This window comes from Pantherophis guttatus, chromosome 1, assembly GCF_059756535.1.
Source record: "Pantherophis guttatus breed Tessera chromosome 1, ASM5975653v1, whole genome shotgun sequence".
In the NCBI taxonomy this organism is placed as follows: Eukaryota; Metazoa; Chordata; class Lepidosauria; order Squamata; family Colubridae; genus Pantherophis; species Pantherophis guttatus.
In genome coordinates, this window is record NC_142063.1 from 264056450 (window position 1) to 264077698 (window position 21249).

The 21249-nt window shown below is 39.0% G+C and overlaps 1 protein-coding gene across 8 annotated transcripts in view; it reads left to right on the forward strand.

The window, feature by feature from the left end:
* Positions 1–21249, forward strand: part of SASH1 (SAM and SH3 domain containing 1) — a 569022-nt gene that overhangs the window by 412844 nt on the left and 134929 nt on the right. For 2 of the 8 annotated variants that reach the window (XM_034418985.3, XM_087887368.1), the window contains exon 1: positions 16899–18061. The exons of 4 other annotated variants lie outside the window; for them this stretch is intronic. In XM_034418985.3, coding sequence (XP_034274876.1) covers positions 17954–18061 — 108 coding nt within the window. In that variant the 5' untranslated portion in view covers positions 16899–17953. Of the gene's footprint in view, positions 1–16898; positions 18092–21249 lie in introns of those variants that run through there. 2 more of the 8 variants (XM_034418984.3, XM_087887367.1) reach the window with 1 other exon arrangement.

Here is a 21249-nt window from a genome sequence, read left to right on the forward strand (position 1 = left end):
TCTACATTAACCTTAATTATCATATCATAGAAAACCATGCCATCCAAACTCAGGTCATGCTTTTCTAATTCAAAATTTGTTTTATTTCTTAGCAGCACCCATTCTTTATTAAACAGCTGGCTGCAAAATACATTTTTAAATCAGGCAATCACAATCCTCCTTGTTCCTTTGCATTTTGGAGAATTTTATATTTAGTCTTTGGGTTTTTCGCTTGCCATACCAATTAAATATATCTTTCTGCCTTTGCTTAAACGATACATTGATTGTCAAAATAGGGGTGCTTGAAACAAAGACATTATTCTAAGCAATACTGTACATTCATTTTTATAATAGATTCTCCAAAACAGTGATAGTTGTAGCTTGTCCTTCTCCAAAACAGTGATAGTTGTAGCTTGTCCTTCTTAATTTCATTCCATGTCTTAACATAATTATTCTGAAATAACATACAATTCATATTAGTCATGGTAATACTCAACCATTTTATTTTTTCCTTGATGCCAAAACCTGTTTTTTTCCAACTGTACAGTATTTGGTTTTCCATTCCATATAGAAAATAATCTTGTGATTGTTAATTTTAAAACCAGCTAATGGACCAATATTCTTTTTTTTCCCATTAATATTTTCATTCCTTCGAAAAGGTCTTCCAAAATTAGGGGCAACCTTCTAACAAAATGATAGCAAATTGTTTTAAATAATAGTGATATACTTCATGCTTGTTCGAATATAGACTAACCTTTATTAATATTGAAAATCCCTCAAATATCTTTAATGTCAGAACTAGGGTAGGAGAACTATTCTGTTTCGCTTGCAAAATTAACTTGACATAAAATATTTCAAAACGTTCTGAAGCTGCTGTTATCCAAAGCGTTCATATAACAGTTGCTTTGTATTATAGATATTCCAAAACCTGTATCAAAGCATGTGCTCTTTCTTCACCCCAAGCAGGTGTAATGGGGATTTGAACAGTTGCTGAGCAGATGGGATGCCATTTTGGCACATGTATTTAATAGGACCTTAACACTGGAGATGGTCCATGTTTGAAATCATATGGGCATTGGAATTAATATAACTCTTGCAATGTGTTTTCACTGAAAATAATATCTTGCTAATAAGCCTGCCAGAAAGAGAGAGAACGTGTATGTTTCTATACTGAACAAATACAGCTCACTTTTTTCTTTATTTTATTTTTCTTAAGATTATTTATTTATTTTATTAAATTTTTATACCGCCCTTCTCCTACTGGACTCAGCAAAGCAAAAAGCAACAACCTCTTTTAACTGCATGGTAGAATACTGTATATTTCTACAAGGATGTTTACCATGAAGGATGGAGTTAAACTGAACAGTATGTCCAATCAATTACTTAGCATGTTAAAAGCCACAAGAAATGCTTATTTGCATTGCTTTTATGGAAAGGGACTTAGAGTCTTTCTCTGCGGTCATCCTTAATTTCTGTCACAATCTTACTACCTGACATATACTGAAATGAAATTTAGAAATGAAATGCAACCAAATCTCTAAAATAGATTTGAAGCACCTTGCATAAAAACTTCCCTGGTGGGTTTTTGCAGGGTTTGGAAGCAAGTCTTTTTGACATAGCATTTAGGGGGCATTAGCATAGTCACTGGGCCTGGTTCTCTTTGTTATATTTAATTTTCTCTTTATGTTGTACGTTTTTCAGAACTCACTGAAATGGAGTGACATAGAAGAACTGGAAATGAGATAATGCTGTAGTTGAGCAGGGTTATGAAAATATGTCAGTGTCTAATAATCTATGAGCTTGTCAATTAAAAAGGTCAGCAGTTTGGTGGTTCAAATCCCTAGCACTGCATAACAGAGTGAGCTCCCATTACTTGTCCCAGCTTCTGCCAACCTAGCAGTTCGAAAGCATGTAAAAATGCAAGTAAAAAAATAGGAACCACCTTTGGTAAGAAGGTAACAGCATTCCGTGCGCCTTCGGCGTTTAGTCATGCCGGCATATGACCACAGAGACGTCTTTAGACAGTGCTGGCTCTTTGGCTTTGAAACGGAGATGAGCACCGCCCCCTAGAGTTGGGAACAACTAGCACATATGTGTGAGGGGAACCTTTACTTTATTAATAATCTATGGAGAGCTAGTTTGAACTAGTTGGTAAGACATCAGGCTAGAACCCAGGAGACCATGAATTTTAGTCCTGCCTTAGGCACAAAGCCAGCTGGGTGACCTTGGGCCAGTCTCTCTTAGTCCTAGGAAAGAGGCAATGGCAAACCACTTCTGAAAAACCTGACCAAGGAATCTGCAGACATGATTGAAAAGAAGAAAAAACACACAAATATACTGTGTAAATATTCATTTCTGCATATGGCAATGCTCAAGTACATTTTAATGCATAAATATGTTTAAGTTACCCAAATCCTTACTATTTTTCCCAAAAGGGTGTTTTATATTTTCTCATATGTCAAGGAAACATTATTTTCATCTGTTGCTTTTGCTATCCCAAATAATGAGGCAGTTCTCCAAAGGGAGATGTTAAATAATAACATACCTTTATATGCATGTATGAACATGATAAATGGACAACATTATAGATCTGTCAATTCGGGGTAACAATGTGTGCATCTTAATTAATATATTAGTTGGCAAGGTTCAGAGGATGAGCCAAAATAAAGCTAGGCAAACACAGGGTTCTGTGTTGCTGAATGCCCATCCATTTGGAAGTTTTAACATGTGACTTGTCAACAACTCCAGTCTCTGAGATCAGAGACTGTGTGGCATGTGAGAGCATGCCTTGGCGTGTTCCCTCATTCTTACAGCTCCCAGAGGGATGAAGTTATGGCGCATATGATTACATGGTGATTTTAATGCCTTTTTGTTTCTTTTGGGAAGGAATGTGAATAGTTTCAGTGCTAGATCTTTAAAAAATGTATTTAACTTGCTGCTAAAAGCTGTCTGCACAAGACTCAAGAGAGGAAACAGCTTGCATATACACGTCTGTAATCTAATACAAGCAAATTTGCGATTTGATCCCTGCTAGAATTTTTCCATTTGAGAAAAATGAAAATGTGAAGTCTTTGGGATGTTTTCTTCTTGATACCCTGAAATCCACAATAGCAGCATCTAGGTGGTAGAGCATAATATAGAATGAATATATGTGTGCAATTCAGATGTGACATCTATGAATCCACTGATTGCCAGGGATGATTTGTCTTGTTCCTCTCTCGTTACTCCATATGCTTCTTATTGAAACTGCACATTCAGTTCTTGGTTGGATTCCTTAGGAACAAAGTTGGGGCAGGAATTTTTCATGAGGAGACCACATTCCATGGAAACAGTTGAACCCCTGAAGAATTTAAGAGTGCTTCTTTGATGTTATTGCATATATGAGCAGAAGGCAGTCAACTGCTGAGAATGCCTGTCTAGTTTTCCTTCTGCTGTTCCCTCCAAAGTATGATCCAGTATATGCTAACAGTTCTTTATCTGTCTCTGGATTCTGCCTGTTTCTCATACTTTCTGGTATTCCTTGGGACTGAATTGAGTATTCTTTCTGCCTCCTGCAATGTTACTGATATATGCTTATATATAAATTGGACTAAAAAGTTGAAAAGACATCCTATGTTATTCTACTGAGCAAAATATATACAGGTGCCAATAACAATCTTTAACCTTGGAAGCTGTAAGTGAAGAGAAATTCTGTTATTTTTTTGTCTCACTTGATGTCTTCTTCCAGCTTCAGGCTATATGTGACAACTGTCAGTTATGTCAGTTGCATACAACCAAATTTGATTTCCCCCCCCATCTAAAATACACCAGAATAACCAATCTGACTTGTAAGGAACTAGTTTATGCAAAACTACTCTGAAATCCAGATGAAGCAACATTGGTGAGACTTAACGTTTTTCAGTCTGCATGACATAAAAGGTTTCACTATTTAAAACAGTATTGAAGAGCAAGAATTGGGGAAATTATTAGACGGAAACAATGACACAGTAGATGGCAATGACACAGACTGTGAAGACACTACACTAGGAGTAAAGGCAAATATTTGTGTCCCAGGATAATGCTTCAGGATCCAATGTGGGTCAGTCATTGGGACTAAAGGTTTATCTTGCGAGCTATCAAACTCGTGCTAGAGCCCATCTTCAGGGAACTTCTATCTAGCAGACTGTGTGATGTTCTGTGTGTGGTATTTATATGGTGCCTGTTGTGTGGCTTTTTAAATGCTGATTAGGGTGTGTTGATGGCTGGCTTTTAAGTCGTTGGCTGTTGCTTGCTTGTGCTGCCCAGCCCTTGCCTTCTAAATACTTGATATGCTGGTGGTAAATCAGCACTCCTGATGATTGACAATGGGCCTGTTTCCCAGCTTTCAATTCCCTAGCTGTTTTTGTGCCTGCTCGTCCAACAATCTTAGTAGCTGCAAATTTGAATGCATGTCCTTGTTCATTGCATTGTGAGGCTACCAGTGAGTTCAGGTCTCCTCGTCTGACTGTTCACTTGTGTACTTGTAATGTGGTGGTTAGCTTTCTGTCCGTCTATCCTACATAGTCACGGGGACAATCCATGCAGGGGATGCGGTAGATTACATTGGAAGTATCTCCCACCTCCAGGTGATCTTTACAATGCATAATTTGTCCTTGTATGGTAGCCTCTTGGTGATGTGTGATGCCCACTTGCAGATCTCAGAAGCTGCTTTGTACAGCTTTTGAAATGTTTTTGATGTATGGCAGGGTGTGCCATTTGGTTGGTCTTATACCTTGTTTCTTCTTTTCTCTACCCACCATGTTGCACAAACATCTTGTGACAAATTATTGTGTGACCCATTCTGCGTGAATTGTTCACGTATGTACCTGCTCTCCAGCTGTGGGTTCTCACGCTTCTGTATAGTGTTCTGATACAACTCTTTTTGTGTGACAGTGGATGGTTGCTGTTGAAATTCAAACTGCATGGAGTGTTGGTGGCCTTGCCACAGTTTATCATAAGGCTCCATGGATTCTGAATTTCTACGCCATCCTTATGGTGAAAAATGCTGCAAAAAAGAGAATGGTGACTATATCATCGTAATGAGTCAAGATAGTTGATTGGTTTTTATGTTGCATTTAAGTATTCCACACTGTTATTTTGTCACGGTAATGATGATTTAAAGGTGACCAGCCCTTTAAGACTGAGGATGAGTCAGCAGGGTTATTGCCCTTTAAGAAGCTGTCTATAAAAGGAGTCCATTAGAGGGCATCACTCTCTCCTCGTGTATCACTCTCCTCGTCGTGTGTATCTGCATTGTAGTTCTCCGTGTAGAGTTGAAGAAGATTGATTGCCTGGCTTTGCTTATCAGGTGTATGTATATAGAAGTCTTTGTATATAAACCACTGTTTGTAATGACAAAACTTCTGTGTCCTGTATTTTGCTCCTGGGTGGTCTCAAAATAGTGGTCATACTGTAAACACTCTGACAGGTTATGGGCCCAGTCCAGAGATAAGGCCAGAGTGTCTAGAGAGACCAGAGAGAAGAGAAACCCAGTGTGAGCTTGCACCAGAGCCAGAGGAATTGTACAACGTGGTTTGATAGTGGTTTGATAGTGGTTAGTGGCTTGTGAAAGAAAGAAGGCAGCATGGCCTCTATCGGCATAATGAGAGGAAGTGTCTTTGTGGCTCGGCTGAATTGTCACAGATCTCTCTTCTAGCCAATATCAAGGAGAAAATGCATGCCATAGTATTGGAAAATAATACCTGTCTCTGTTCAACCAGTTCAGAGATACTCAGGGTTATAAATCTACAAATTATATACGCCTACAAAATTAATTTTCCCAAGTTCCCTCGGAACATTCCAGTTAATAATAATGGGCCATTAAAATGATAGACTATGAAATGTTTTTCTAGTTTCACATTACTTTGTTACAAGATTATCAAATATATAGTGTTATTTTAGGAACTACTGGCTAATTCATATGCAAGTATTTCTTTCTCATTGGTTAGACCTCACAACCAGAAATCTAGGAAAACATCTTTCTTGTATACAGAACTACCTATTTAAATAATATGATAATTATTGGTATTTATGTTTTCCCTTTAGTTTGCAGAACTCTAATTCAGTCAATTTTCATATATTTAAAGAATTTCGATTATTTAGCTTGCCTTGATGATGTAGCAGCCATGATATAGGTACTTATCTATAAGTAAGATTTCTTGAACTCAGTTGGATTTAAGATTACACAGTTAGTTATTTACGCCTATTCAATTGTTATGACCTTACCTTTGATGCATTCCTAAACCCATTTCCTTAGTATGCTTAGCAAATTGAGGGTTTTAAAAGGAAAAGCTGTAATGATTGAACTATCTCACTACAGTCTTACTATCAAAGTATTGCATAATTTCAGCAAAAATATGTTAAGTTTAGAATAGTTTCAATATAGCTTCTATTTATATTTTAAAGATATTGTACAGGGCTTGCTACATCAAAATGTAAATGAAGTGGCAGATTCAGATGCACACTTGTCTGAAACTCTAGATCAGGGGAGGGCAATTATTTATGGCCCCTTTATGACCTGTGGATGTCAACTCCCAGAATTCCTGAGCCAACCATACTAGCTTAGAAATTCTGGAAGCTGAAGTCCACATAAAGGGGCCATAATTGCCCACTTCTGCTTTAGATGCTGCGTTGACACTTGAATGCTCTCTGTATTTAGATCTGTGGCACATTCGCTGATCCTGCAGCTGAAGGAAACAGGGAAGGCTTTTTACAGACAGGGATCTCTTTAGCTGAATTGAAGAGAGCTGACTATGTCTCCTGTAACATCTTTGTTGCAATGATATAAACGTATTTGTGTGCTAAATGCTGAATGAATATATAGTTATTTTTAAATAGAATATCAAATCAGTTTCCATCGATAACATAATTGTCGCAAAGAATGCATTCTGAATTAGGTAAAACATGATTTTTTTTCTTGAAACAGTATTACTCTAATTCTTTCAATAGATGCACATTTTTGTATTTTTGACATGTTTTTAAAGCTGCGAATCTCCGTACTTTGTTCATGTAACATTCTGGAAAAAATGCATTTCAATGCAATCGTAGCCCTGAAAAGCTATTGTGTTCTCACTGATGCATTTGACTGGTCTTGGAGAGAAAAATTCCTCCCTATTAATAATAACCCTTCTGTTCACTACCTGCTCAAAATACTAATTGAGAAAATAACTGAACTGTTATTAAGTCTATATTCACTCTCTTTCAAAATCTTTTTCTGTGTTCCTTAAACATAATTTGAAATGTTAAGCTATAGAAAATCCACACAATGTGAAATAAAGTAACTGCTTACTTTGTATGCTATTTGGTAGAAACATTTACCTATCAACTGAGCTCTCCTTACAGAAAACGGACAGATTTTCTAAATTGTTCTTCATTCAAAATCCTTAGCCTCTTTTAATGAGAATTGTTTCATCCTAATGTCCCAGTGTTATCTGTGGCAAGAACAGAAATCTTCTTCCTGGTTGTTCAAGTTTGCAAGAATGAAAAATGTTTCTTGAATTTGTAATCTGTTGCCCATTTAGAGGAGTTGCAGAACAAACATTTGGAGTACATCAACTGAAATTAATCGGGATTTTATTTTGTTTAAACAATCTTTTTAAATTAGTGAGGACCATTCCCCCACATGGGCAATATAAAAATTAACCCTGTGGTACATTATTAATACTAATACATTAAATACCTTTCCTCAACCAGCCGTCTGTCAATTGTGTCGGCTTATGACTTCCATCATTCACAGCTATAATACCCAATGATCATACTGCTGGGAATCATAGCTCAACTCATTTCATGAGCTACTAAATAAATACTACAAAATATGTCACCCCCAAATACATGAAAAAAATCCTGATGCATGTAACACTGAATTGGATTTTTGTTTTATATGTTTTTGCCAACAAGATCAAGCCACAATCATCAATTTTTTTAAAAAAGAATTCCCTTACATAATTTTCATTGAACATATGAATGTTCCTATATTATGCCAACATCTACTTCCTGATAAAATGGAGCATCAAATTACAGCAACAGAACACCACTGTTTATCCCCTACACCTAACAACTCAAGCTATTTAATCACATTATTAATTAGCTACAAGCTATAGTGGACAATGATACTGCTGTTTCTCAGATAGAGTAACAGGACATATGGACAACCATCCAATCTGAAGCAGATTCTCACCACCACTAGAGACAACAGAAGAGTTATGCATTTAATCCTAATTTATATTCCAGAGGGCCACTAGACCTAGAAAAAAAAATCCAGATTTATTTGCTCACATATATACACTAGCAGCACCATCACAGCTCCCAGCAACATCATATAGAAAATTAGAGGCACCTTCAGACATAGTTTCTCTAACTTGATATATGGTGTCATCTGACAGCAATGGTCTGCTATAGGATAAGTAGGACAGACTTTGCACAAAAGAATTAATGGGCCCAAGTTTGACATCAGAACTCAAAACAAGGACAAAGTAATATCAGAACATTTTAACTTCCCAGGATGCTCCATTACGGATCTCAAAGAAGCTGTTTTGGAACAAAGAAATTTTATTAGCACAACAGAGTAAGAGACTGCTGAATCCCATTAAAAGATTCTAAACCATCTCAGAATGATTCAACACATGTCTTTTAACACACTAAATTGTTAATTGATATGGTCCATGTGGTCTGTCTCATTTATAACCTGCATCTGTATAAGTACCCTCCATTCTGTCTCCTCACTTTATCCTATTTTTAATATCACATGAATTTAAGCAATCCATGCACCAGATGAAGTGAGCTGTAGCTCAAGAAAGCTTGTAACTTAACATTTTTACTCTTACTGTGATTTTTACTTCTGTGTCTACCATTCCATTGTAAATGGTTTTCTTTCTGTCTCCATTATATTTATTTTTAGGCTTTACAGGGCTATGTATAAATTCCTTATCTTTCACATGTTATAGTATTGTTAGTTCTGGAAGTTTGTTAAGTTTAAGCATTTGCTAGATATTATCCTATAAATTATTATGTACTGAGAAAGATAGAAAACAGTTTTATATGTGATTAGGAAATAGTTTGCAAGATTTTGGCTTATTTTATTAAGGAACAAAAAATGCACAAGTGGCAAAGTCATTATAGTTCTGGTCCTCCGAGATTATATTTAATTATGACTCTAGATACTGGAAATAAACACTTTGGTATTTGGTTCATAAAATTGCTGAATAATAATAGGAAAGGTTTATAAATGCTGCTGCAGCATAATTAAGGTATTCTCAGATCTGCACAGGACATGATGCTATTGCTGGGCACACTGCTGCATAGTGAAAAGGATATGAGCTTTTCCTTTTCCGTTTGACTCAGAAAAAAATAATACGGTGCTAAAAATCTGTGCTTTAGAAAAGGAGACACCCCCCACCCTTGAGTTGAGTTTGACTCCTGGTACCTTAATCGGTGTAATTTTTCAGGATATAATTCTTTTTTACTTCTCAGTCTACCATACAGCCCTGTCATTCCATGGAGAAATCCTACTTAAATACTAACTGGGATTGACTCTGTTTAACAGTCGGCACAGACGAGGTCAACCAGGTGCCAACAGCTGCTGAACCAGAAATCTAGATTTAAAATTGGCTACAATCACTAAGATGACTATATCTCTCCTCTGTGTACTCAGATTTGGCGCACTTACGTTTTCCTCTCTGAAAGGGGAGGTGCTGGTTTTTCATCCATGTGAAAAGAGAGAGTTAATTTCTTTCATTACAACTGCACTAATGATTCTTGATAAAACTTTCTGTTGATTGATTCTTCTAGATTTTGGGTTGGTGTTGAAAGTTTACCAAAAGAGGCATGTAACAGAATTATAGAGGAAGTAGCTCCTGTATGTTGATAAAGTCTACATAGTTTGGTTGTTTTTTTAATGGCTCCATGGCTTAGGACCCAGCTATCTACAAGACCACATTCTGCCACCGATTGCCTCCCACTGACACACTCACACAGAGAGGGCCTCCTCAGGGTGCCATCAGCCAAACAATGTAGACTGGCGACCCCCAGGGGGAGAGCCTTCTCTGTGGGGGCCCCTGCCCTCTGGAATGAATGGCCCCTGGACATACGAAGGATCCCCGACCTCCGTGCCTTCCGTCGTGCAGTGAAGACCCTGTTATTCTAGCAAGCCGCTCTGATGGGATAAATGGTTTTAATTTGGTTTTAATGTGGTTTTAAAATTGGTTTTAAATGAGAGTTTTAAATTCAGCCTATGATTTAATTATTTTAATCTGCTTTTAAATTCTATTTTGTACACTGTTTTATTATGGCTGTTCACCGCCCTGAGTCCTTCGGGAGAAGGGCAGTATAAAAATAATAAAATAAAATAAAATAAAATAAAATAAAATAAAATAAAATAAAATAAAATAAAATAAAATAAAATAAAATAAAATAATAAAATAAAATAAAATAAAATAAAATAAAATAAAATAAAATAATAAAATAATAAAATAATAAAATAAAATAAAATAAAATAAAATAATAAAATAAAATAAAATAAAATAAAATAAAATAAAATAAAATAAAATAAAATAAAATAATAAATAATGGAAACAAAAAGCAGATCCTGGTTTCATAATGGTTTATAAGAATATTAGTTTAATACTGTAGTGTCCACAAAATGGTGGGGTTCCCTGCATTGCCTCAAGAAATAGGCAGATGAAAATGGGATGGGTAATATCAACCTGGAACAGTCATATTTGTCCCTGTTTATCTTGATCTATTGTTGGATGCAAGTGAAATGGGAAATGACTCTGATTGATCTAAGCAGATACAAATTCAATAAAATAAATAAGGGCATAAATAAAATACTCTAGAGAACTATGTGTCAATTTTAATCTCTGAGGAGCCTTTCAAATTGGCCAGTTGCAGGTAAAGGGCAGCTGCCTAGCCCCACTTAATCCTGCTGATTGATAGGACTGGGGCCTGAGCACCATTGATATTCTCTCTGCATAGCATCCTACATCAGCTACAGACCTTTTGTGTAAGTAACTTTAATATATCCCAAACAGTTAAGAATTTTGTGACACTTTAAAATATAGTACATTATGGTGTAAGCTTTTCCACTTCATCAGATGCATAAATGCAATCTTGCGGGAACAAGGTCAGGAGAAATGAAATGCAGAAAGAGAATGACCAAAGAACAGAGCTTGGATGGATGAGAGTCTTAACATTACTACTTTGATGATCTGATGAACTCAAGTAGTATGATAAGAATCGTTTGTTTCTATCTAATTCTCAGGATATGGAATTCAACTAATTGATGAATTCTACCTCTATTCCCTTGTTTGTTTGTTTTTAATGAAATCAGGCTTTGTAATTGTTCTCCTCAATTGGGCACCTTAAATTCATTCACAGGCTTAAGAGTTTTCTTAGTTTGAGGAGGGGTGATATGTCAGATTTGTGCCCATTCATTCTTTTTCGTTGAGGCTTGCCTTAAGAAAAGTAAAATGGGGCATTGCTGAACAAGGAAAAGCAACTGAATAACAGAATAACAGAGTTGAAAGGGTCCTTAGTAGGAAGTAGGAAGATGTGCCCAAACCTGTCCACCTTGGACCCAGTTATTACACACTTCTAATGACCAGCACATGGAATTTTACCTTCTGATGACCAGTGTGTCTCATGCAAGATAGCCATGAGTTCACTGAACTAGGTCTGACCTGATAGCAGTTGGACCCCTGGATTCTGAACTAGATGGAGTTTCTGAGAAGTCTTCAAAGACAACCCCAAAAACATCAGTAATCCAGCTGTGAAATGATGGTGGCACAAGTATAGTTATGAGAACATCTTGTTCTGTGCACCAGTTGCTGTCCTGCCCATGGCCTCCATCCACTGTTTTAGCAGGATCGAAGTGCAAGAAAACTCCCAGATTCCTGCTCCACTGAGGAAATGCAATTCCACAAGAAGTAGAAGTGGAATTATACTGGATTCAAGGGATGTGAAAGATAAACAACCTGTGTTGTCCCATCAAAAGCCTAACACCCATCAGGTACCAGATCAAGTTCCTTAAGGATTTTCTAGTTTAATAGCAATAGCAATAGCACTTAGACTTATATACCACTTTGCAATGCTTTACAGTCCTCTCTAAGCAGTTTACAGAATCAGCATATTGCCCCCAACAATCTGGGTCCTCATTTTACCAACCTCGGAAGGATGGAAGGCTGAGTCAAGCTTCAGCCAGTGAGATTCGAACTGCCAAACTTCTGGCAGTCAGCAGAAGTAGCCTGCAATACTGCATTCTACCCACTGCGCCACCACGGTTCTATTAATACTTCAGTGTGAATTTTAAAATTGTGGGATGAAAGTTAAGCTAGATGATTACATGTCAATCATTATCATAACTAGACAATCTGTCCTCCTCTCCCTCTTTTGATTTTTAAACTTGCATATCTCCCTTGCAATTGTCACCTGATGTTTTCCTCCTATTGCCCTAGGTTAATTCATTACAACACTTTCAACCAGGAAGAAGCAAGAATTTTTCCAGTAGATTTGGGCGAGATGGGAAATCTTTCTTTTAATGACTATTCATGATAGTTTACAGTTGTTGGTCCTGGCAAATAGATGGGGAAGAAATTGAGATAGTGACAGATTTTATTTTCCTTGAGCTCCAAGATCACCACAGATGGGGACTGCAGCCAAGAAATTAAAAAATGCTTGCTCCTGGGGAGGAAAGGTATGACAAATCTAGACAGCATACTAAAAAGCAGAGACATCACCCTGCCAACAAAAGTGTGTATAGTCAAGACTATGGTTTTCCCAGTTGCAATGTATGGCTGTGAAAGTTGGACCATAAGAAAGACTGAGAGCCAAAGAATTGAGGCCTTTGAATTATGGTGCTGGAGAAGACTCCTGCAAGTCCCTTGGACTGCAAGGCGATCAAACCGCTCAGTCCTAGAGGAGATCAACCCTGACTGCTCTTTAGAAGGCCAGATCCTGAAGAAGAAACTCAAATACTTTGGCCACCTAATGAGAAGGAAGGACTCACTGGAGAAGAGCCTAATGCTGGGAAAGATTGAAGGCAAAAGAAGAAGGGGACGACAGAGAACGAGGGGGCTGGATGGAGCCAATGAAGCAGTCGGTGTGAGCTTAAATGGACTCCAGAGGATGGTAGAGGACAGGAGGAACGTTGGAGGAACGTTGTCCATGAGGTCACGATGGGTCAGACACGACTTCGCAACTAACAACAAACAGTTGTTGGGTATTTTCTTTCTCTACTTTCTTCTGAGCATTATGAACATGGAGAAATTGGGAATATTTTCCTTCAACTTTAATGTCCCTTAACTAGGAGGTACTGTAAGAGGAGAACCATGATGAGTATAAAGAGTGTAAAGTTCCTTGAGGTGCTTTGTGTGGGATTGACATGCTTCGGTATGTGGTTGTAGAGTCTTGTGTGATATTTGTCATGTAAGTTGCCAAGTTTGAATGATTTGTGAACTTTGTTGAACTGGCATGGAAATTGGCCATGGTCATGACCAGATGTGCTGAATTTCAACTGGAAAAAATCAGATTGGAGAAGGCTGATTAAGAAAGCACTGATAGAATGGAGACCTCGTATGACCCTATACCTTTCTGCCAGTGGTAAATCATGCTGAATATTGTGTTGGGCAGCTGCATAAGTGCAGCATTATTGCCTCGCCAGATTAGAAGTAGTCTGCATTGGGATAAGGTGCAGTGCAAAAATGCTTTGAGTCACACAAATTGCATTATTAATGCTTGTTATTTCTTCTGCCTCTGAACTCTCCTTTTCCACCTTCTGAGCTCACCCTGACAACAGCTTGATTAGTGTGTGTATGTGTTTGTGTATAAAATACTCCTTTCTCAAAGCATTGCATTTAATGAAGTGAACTCTGATCTTGTAAAGACTTTATGCAGTATAGTAGTAAAAGACTTTAACATGCTCCTCCCCCCCAAAGTGCTTATTGTCTCAATAACACATTGTGAATTAGGCCATAATTCTAGAACACGATCCTTTAGACATAGTCCTTAGATACTTAGGATTCTATGTGAGGGACATGTAAAATTAGGCTTTTATGTGTCAGCAGTTGGAAATCCTTAATCCTTTAATAGGGACGCTGCCCTTTAGATGAAGCAATGGCTAGATTTTATGCTTGTGCTCAGTCAGCGAATAATTGTTGATTTCTCCCTGGTGTCTATAATATCATTTATGAATGGCACTGCCATGAATATTTATTTATTCTTGGTTGCATGATGTATATGAATGGATTTTCAACCAGAAATCCTTCTAACCAGATGCCTTCCTTGGTTGATATGGCCAATGGATTATGAAGGCCAATATCTTGATAGGGCATGAATGTGCAAGAAGTTGGTGGAAAATACAGGTAGTCCTCAACTTCCAACCACAATTGAGCCCAAAATTTATGTTGCTAAGAGAGAATTTTGTAAAGTGAATTTTGCCCTTTTTTTATAACTTTTCTTGCCACATTTATTAAGTGAATCACTGTAGTTGTTAAATTAGTAACATGCTTGTTAAGTGAATCTGGTTTCCCCATTGACTTTGCTTCTCAGAAGGTTGCAAAATGGGACTACATGAGACATGACACTGCAACCATCATAAATGTGAATCAGTTGCCAAGCATCTGAATTTTGATCACGTGATCACAGGGATGATGTAACAGTCATAAATGGAAAAAATGTTCATAAGTCACTTTTTTCAGTGCCATTGTAACTTCAAACGGTCACTAAGCAAATAGTTATAAGTCGAGGATAACCTGTACTGCATAACCCAAAATTTTGGCCACAGCAGGACAGTCTTCTCAGAAAAGACAGAAGTTCATTGTATTTCTATGCAGTTCACTGTATAATTGAAGCAGAGAGCTTTGGGTAGCATAACTTTATAATTCAAGTATGTTTGTTTCAGATTGTTTGTTGGTGGCCTAGTAATTTAAATGTAAATGGCAGCAGTTTAAATAAGCACTCAGATGTTTTGAATTGTCTTAGGTGAGATTTAAGAAGGGAAGAAGGAACTGTGTTTGCACCATTACAGTTTTTTTTCCTAAGGCATTTAAACAAATTATAAGAATTTTCATAAGCACTGGGGTGTTTGTTTCTGTTTGCACTTATGCTTTTCTACTAAAAATCAAAACAAAAAAAGTTTGCTACAGTATCTTTAGGTTGCAATTTTATGTCTAACTCTTGGCAGTGGCAAATAAACATGGTGAGGATTGTGATCTATAACGCTTTTGATTCAATTGTGTCCTTTCTAAAGGATTTTGTGTGAACAAGCTATGTTTGGCAAAGTATTTTTTCTCTTACTTTGAACATTGCCCTGGTGCTTTGTTTATAATCTTTGTCTAGGAAAACAAGGCATCGTTGAATTCTTTAGGCACAATGCCCTTGCTGATTATATTAGGCTGTTCACAAAAGTCCTCTGTTTTTTTTTAATCTTCTTTGAGGTTGTGATCATATGTCCACATGAACTCACCAGCACTTTCTACATTCCCAGGGACAGCCATGGGGAATCTGAATATGAAGATGTCAAACCAGGTAGTAAATACCAGATGGAACAACTAAGATAAGGAAAACTTAGGGAGAAATGCATGAATGCGGTGTTATGGACTATTTCAGAAGCCAGTTCTTTTTGCATATTGGGGATGTATCATGGAGAGGAGGTGTGGAGGCTGGGCCATCTTGGCAGATTCATCTCAACTTATTGAATGTTGATAAATTGAATGTGCACAGGGATGTCTTCATGTGCCACATATGTGGCCCAGCACAAAAAATTCAGGTACCCCAGCCAAACAAGTAGAGTTAGGAGTGGAGGAAAGCATGCTGGTAATCAGCGACAATAGATTTAGGAGTGGAGGAGATTATGCTGGTAATCAGCAGAAGGAGTGGAGGATACTATGCTGGAGAACAGCTAAACTAAAATGCTGTGAACCAGCCAAATAACTGATTTAGGAGTGGAGGAGATTATGCTGGCAATCAGCGGGAAGAATGGAGGAGATTATGCTGGGAATCAGCGAGAGGAGTCGAGGAGAATATGCTGGAAAATAACTAATTTAGTTGTGAACCAGCTAAATAATAGATCTAGGAGTAATGGAGAATACGCTGGAAATCAGCCAAAATAAAGTAGATTGGGAACTAGATAAAATTATGGATGGAAACATGGAATGAATGATAATGTGAACCGATTCTGAAGTGATTTTATGTAAAATGAGAAGCGTATTTCATGACAAGATTAAGGAAATTAGATGTAAATCAATAGAGGTTAAAATATAGATTTAATGAAATGGGTTTTAAGATTAAGGAATATATATGGAATTCTGATTGATAAAATGATAAAAATTTAGAATGGTGTTTATTTGGAAATGAAAGATTGTATACAAAAAGGAGCTGTGTTTATTTGTGACTTAAGATTTATGGTGATACAATAGAATGCCAAATGTTTAGAATAAGAAATTAGATTGTATGATAAAAAATTGGTGATTTGATGTTTTTTTCTTTTTAAAGATGTAAATGGATGAAATTTGGAATCAAATTGGTTAAAGAAGTGTGGGCAATTGTATTTATCTAATACCGGTCCAAACCTTTGCTCTTAAAAGATGTATTTTATGTTTAAGATGTTTAAAAATAAATATTTTTTTAAAGAAAATTTCAGGTAGCTCTGATCAAATGTCACTTGTATAAAATTGTCAATATACCTGCTGTGAGTGCATTAAGTGCATTAAGATATTCCTGGTGAATCCCTACATAGTTAAATGCATGCGAAGGCAAGAAATCAGGAGTCAGGTCTATTCTGGAAGTTTGGAAGCCGCTGAATTCCTTTACCCCTACAGGAAACTTGCATTTTGTCTGTTTGCTTGGTGCAAATGGATTCTTTCCCAAAGCGTCAAAGGTTTCCTAAGCAGGAGCAAGGCTCTGCTGCCAGCTGTGCTCTGATGCTGAAACGTGAAAGAGCCCCGAGACATCCTGTGCCAGCGCTGAAGCGAGGGGAACACAGACAAAAGTGTCAAGGCTCGAAGTTTCTAAAGCTTGCATTCACAGGCGAGAAAACAGCCTAGGCAAACTTAGATAAGAAGCTTCCTGGAAAGCAAAGCGAAGGGTGTTTTTTTTTTTTTTTTTTGCACGTCTGAAACCTTGGGAGGTTGGCTTGGCTTCATAACCATTTAGCTCTCTGAGCGGCGATGGAGAAGTCAAGTTGGCGATAATGCGATTGGAACCTCGGACAATCGGAGCCTTCAGCGGCTCTGCGCTCTCCGCAGGATATTTGTTCGTCTGTCTGGGGCTCATTGCCATGCAAAGGGGCTGACATCAGAGCACCTTTTGTTGCTAAAAGCTTTCTCCCGGAGAGAGAGAGAGAGAGAGGGAGAAAAAGCCCGGACTAGGAGTCATGTGGAGTTGGGAGAGTCCATGTCGGGGAAAAGGGCAGAGAACCGAAGTTACTCTACCGACAAGTTGAAACCTAACGCCCTAGCCGCTTCCCAGTTTCAGCTGGCAGAACCTTGGCTACGCTTCTTTGGTCCAGGCCTCTTTTGCGCTCGCCGAAAGAAGAGAAAGGGACCCCGGGTTGTCGTGGGTTTCTCCTGAACGCCGGAGCAGGGTTTTCCTCGACACCCCCGCTCCCCAGAAAGAAGGTGGTTCGCGCCTCGCTCGGCTCTGCCATCCTGTTGCTTGGCCGCGGCAAGTAGGCAAAGTTTGTGCGGGACACGGAGGCGCTCCAAGGAGAGCTGAGCCCGAGTCCGGCGGCGTTTCCCAAAAAGGGTCTCGCGGCCTCCCACTTTCCCTTGCCCTGCCGGGAGGGAGAGCCAGGCAAGGACGCGGCGGCATGCTGGAGAGGCTGGCCAGAAGGATAACCAGCTAGGAAGGCTGGAGCAGCGGCCGGGCGAGAGGTTTGAGGCTGCGGGGGTCGCCCTCGGCCGGCGCCAGGTTCCCCTCTGCAGGGCTCTCGTCTTGAGCCGCGCTGGCTGAGAGGCAGCGGGCGATGGAGGAGGAAGAGGAGCAAGCCTCGGCTGCCGAGTCCCAGGAGGGCGCCAGCGGCAGCGTCCCCGAAAGTTTCTCCAGGCTCTGGACGGATGTCATGGGGATCTTGGTGAGCGGCTGCTCTACCGAGACGGGAAAGGTGACCGGGATGGTGCGCTGGTGGGGTGGGGGGTCGGGGGAGCGGGCTTTGGCATCCTCTTTCGAAAGGGGACTTTTGGGAACAAAATGTGCCAGTCCAAGGAGTCGCCTTGCTGGCGGAGGGGTGTCTGTGTGTTTCTGGATCCCGCGCACTGGGGGGGGGGGGAGAGAATCTTTTGACCAGAAGTCAGTGGTGAGATTCAGCCAGTTCGGCAGAACCGGTTGTTAACTTTCTGAGCAGTTTGGCAAACTGGTTGTTGGAAGAAATCATTAGGGCAGAGAACCGGTTGTTAAATTACTTGAATCCCACCACTGCCAGAAGCGGCACCTCTTGCTTTGCACCTGGATGCTGCTTCTTGGCCATCCTGATCCCGCTTGGCTTGCGCGACCCGTCCAGGAAGGTGTCGGGCGGCGGTAGGAAATCCTGGCGGTTTGTTTTGTTTTGGGTTCCTGAATTCTTCCCCTTTTCTTGGTCTGCAGCGGAAGGGACAGTTTTGGGTGGGTTTCAAAGGTATGGGCTGAAATGCGCACACGTTTCGACTTCACGCCAGCATTAAAAAGAAAAGTGTGTGTTGGGAATGTGGGTGGGGGGGGTGTTCATAGAGTGATTCATCGGGTCTTCGTAAAGCTCTTGATTGCGGAGTAGGAGGGAAGCTCAACATGTTGCTTTCATGTTGCCGATCTCTTCCTCCCTCCCCTGAGGTTCAATAATTCAATAGCTGCAGTGGATCTAAAATGTTCAGCTTACACTATGCATGCTCTGAATTTAATTAGTTTAAGCATTATAGCCACACCAGTTGCAAAGTAGGGGGAGAGTTGACTGATGGAATACTTAACTCTTCAACTTCTAACCACTGAATGGCAAGCTAAGATCAGAGAATAGGGTTGTTGACTTTTGAACACAAATGATATATTTTTGTTCTAAAGCACAATCAGGTGTTTTTTTCTACACAGTGCCCATTGTTTATTTTTGTGACCTCTACCACTCTGAATTATCAGCAATGCTCCCTGGTGATTGGAAGCAACCAACCCCCAATTTATTTATTTCAAGATATTTTTAAGTCAATGCAATCATCAGGAGTCAAGGATTTGATATGATTTTTAAGTTTGAAATAAATTGTTCTAAAAAACCCCAAGCCATTTCTTTTTTCAACCCCTTTCTTTCCTTTTTCTGAATTTCTTTAGGCAAATTAAGGCGTGGGGGAATCAGCAAAGTTTTAGTATATTAGAATCTGGCAATGTGATTTTTCTTTTTAAAAATGTTGTTTGATATGTTTAAATATGCCTATGGCAGGGAAGACAGCAAGAGATGTAATAGCCTACAGGCTTATCACTTAAACTATCTGATGTTTGTCTAGAAATATCAATTAGTTGCACAGTTATTAATAACTTTAAAAGCTAATTTCAAAAACCAATATATATTAACTGTGTTCTTCTCTCCCCTATGCTGAGTGTCAGTTTAATAGAACTTTTGCTAACAGGCATATTTCCTTATCATTGATACTAGGAAAGTAGAAAGTGAAAGAAGGAAAGCTTTTAATATTGCATCCTTTGGACATTAATTAATATAATGAGTTATGTACACTAGATTGGAATTTGCTTGCTCCCCCTCCCTTTTTTTAAATAAAAAAAAATAGAAGTAGAGTTTTCTAAGAGTTTCCTTCCAATGTATTTTTGGCACATTTCAATAATGCATTGAATGGAAGGGGATGTGCAGGGTGAGTTAAACTGGGTGAGACAGACTTTAAATTAGATATATGAAGAAGGTTAATTTATCAAATAAAGTCTGCCAACTTTCAACCAAGTCTTAATTTTATTCCAATAATTTTTAGCTTCAGGGCACCACATATGATAATATGATCCTGATAATTGGTGACATTTCCAACATTTACCTGATTTATCTTTAAACATTTTTGCTAATTTCTCAGGTGGTATAGGCCATCTATAAAACATTTTATATTGATTTTCCATATATGCAGTGGACATTGTTAATTTGTAATTCCTTTCCCATAGTTGTTGCCATTTTTCAAGATCAATTGAATATCCAAAGTTTCTTCCCCAAGCTATCATTGTTTCTTTTACTTGCTCCTCCTCCATTTCAATGCCAAGTAAGAAATTATAAAAAAAATTATTAAGTTTTCCTTTGTTCCTGTGAGTATCCTATCCAACTCAGTCTTTTCCAAATAAAAACCATATAGTTTAGAATCAGTGGTATGGGTGGTTCTAGGGTCATAATGAAGGAATAACTTGAGTATCCAGTCTGAAATGTTTTTAACTTGAGAAACGAATGGACGCATTAGTCTTTATGACCCACATCTGTGAGAGCTTCCAGGCTGACAAAAAGAATGCAACAGGAGTCCCTCAGTTGCTATCCCCACTGATGTAACAGGTGATTACATCACTGTCTTCAGAGACATGGGAGATGGCAAATAACCATGCACGATGACTTACCCCAGGGGATAATATGGATAGACTAGCCTGTAGGTTGGGAGTGCACACTTTTTCTCAGATTGAGGACTCTGCCAGGTGTTGTATGGCATGGCAAGGCCTATCCTTCAAAATTGGAAGAACCAACATTCAATTTTAGGAGGAGGCATTAAGGCAGGGGTGTCAAACTCAAGGCCCACGGGCCAAATCTGGACCACAGGGTGCTTAAATCTGGTCTGCAGGGCCAGTCTGGAAATAGCAAAGGACTGGCCCGCGGTGCCTCTGACAGCCAAAATGGCACACAGGAGGGGGGGCACAAGCAACCCCCATGCGCCCCATTTTGTCCAGCAAAGTGTTGCAGGAGGTCACCCCCTCCACCCCCTGTTTTGTCCAGCAGGGAGGCATCCGTCCCGTCTCCCCCTCTTTCCCCCCGGCCAGCCCACGGAGAACTACAATGCTGATCCGGCCCTCAAAGAAATCCAGTGTGACACCCCTGCATTAAGGATTAAATGAGCCTTCTGCTCTACAAGGTTTAAGGCAATCATTTTGCCACCCAAAGACCCCAAACCCATGAAAAAGTAAATGAAAAGGATCTTGCACAGAGCCCACAAAAGTGGGTGCTTGTGTGACACATGTACCCCTGCAGTCATGACATCTAGTCATATGTACCATTAATATCTAGAAACCAAAATTTTCCTTGTCTAATGTAAACAAGTCAATTGTTGCTGGTAG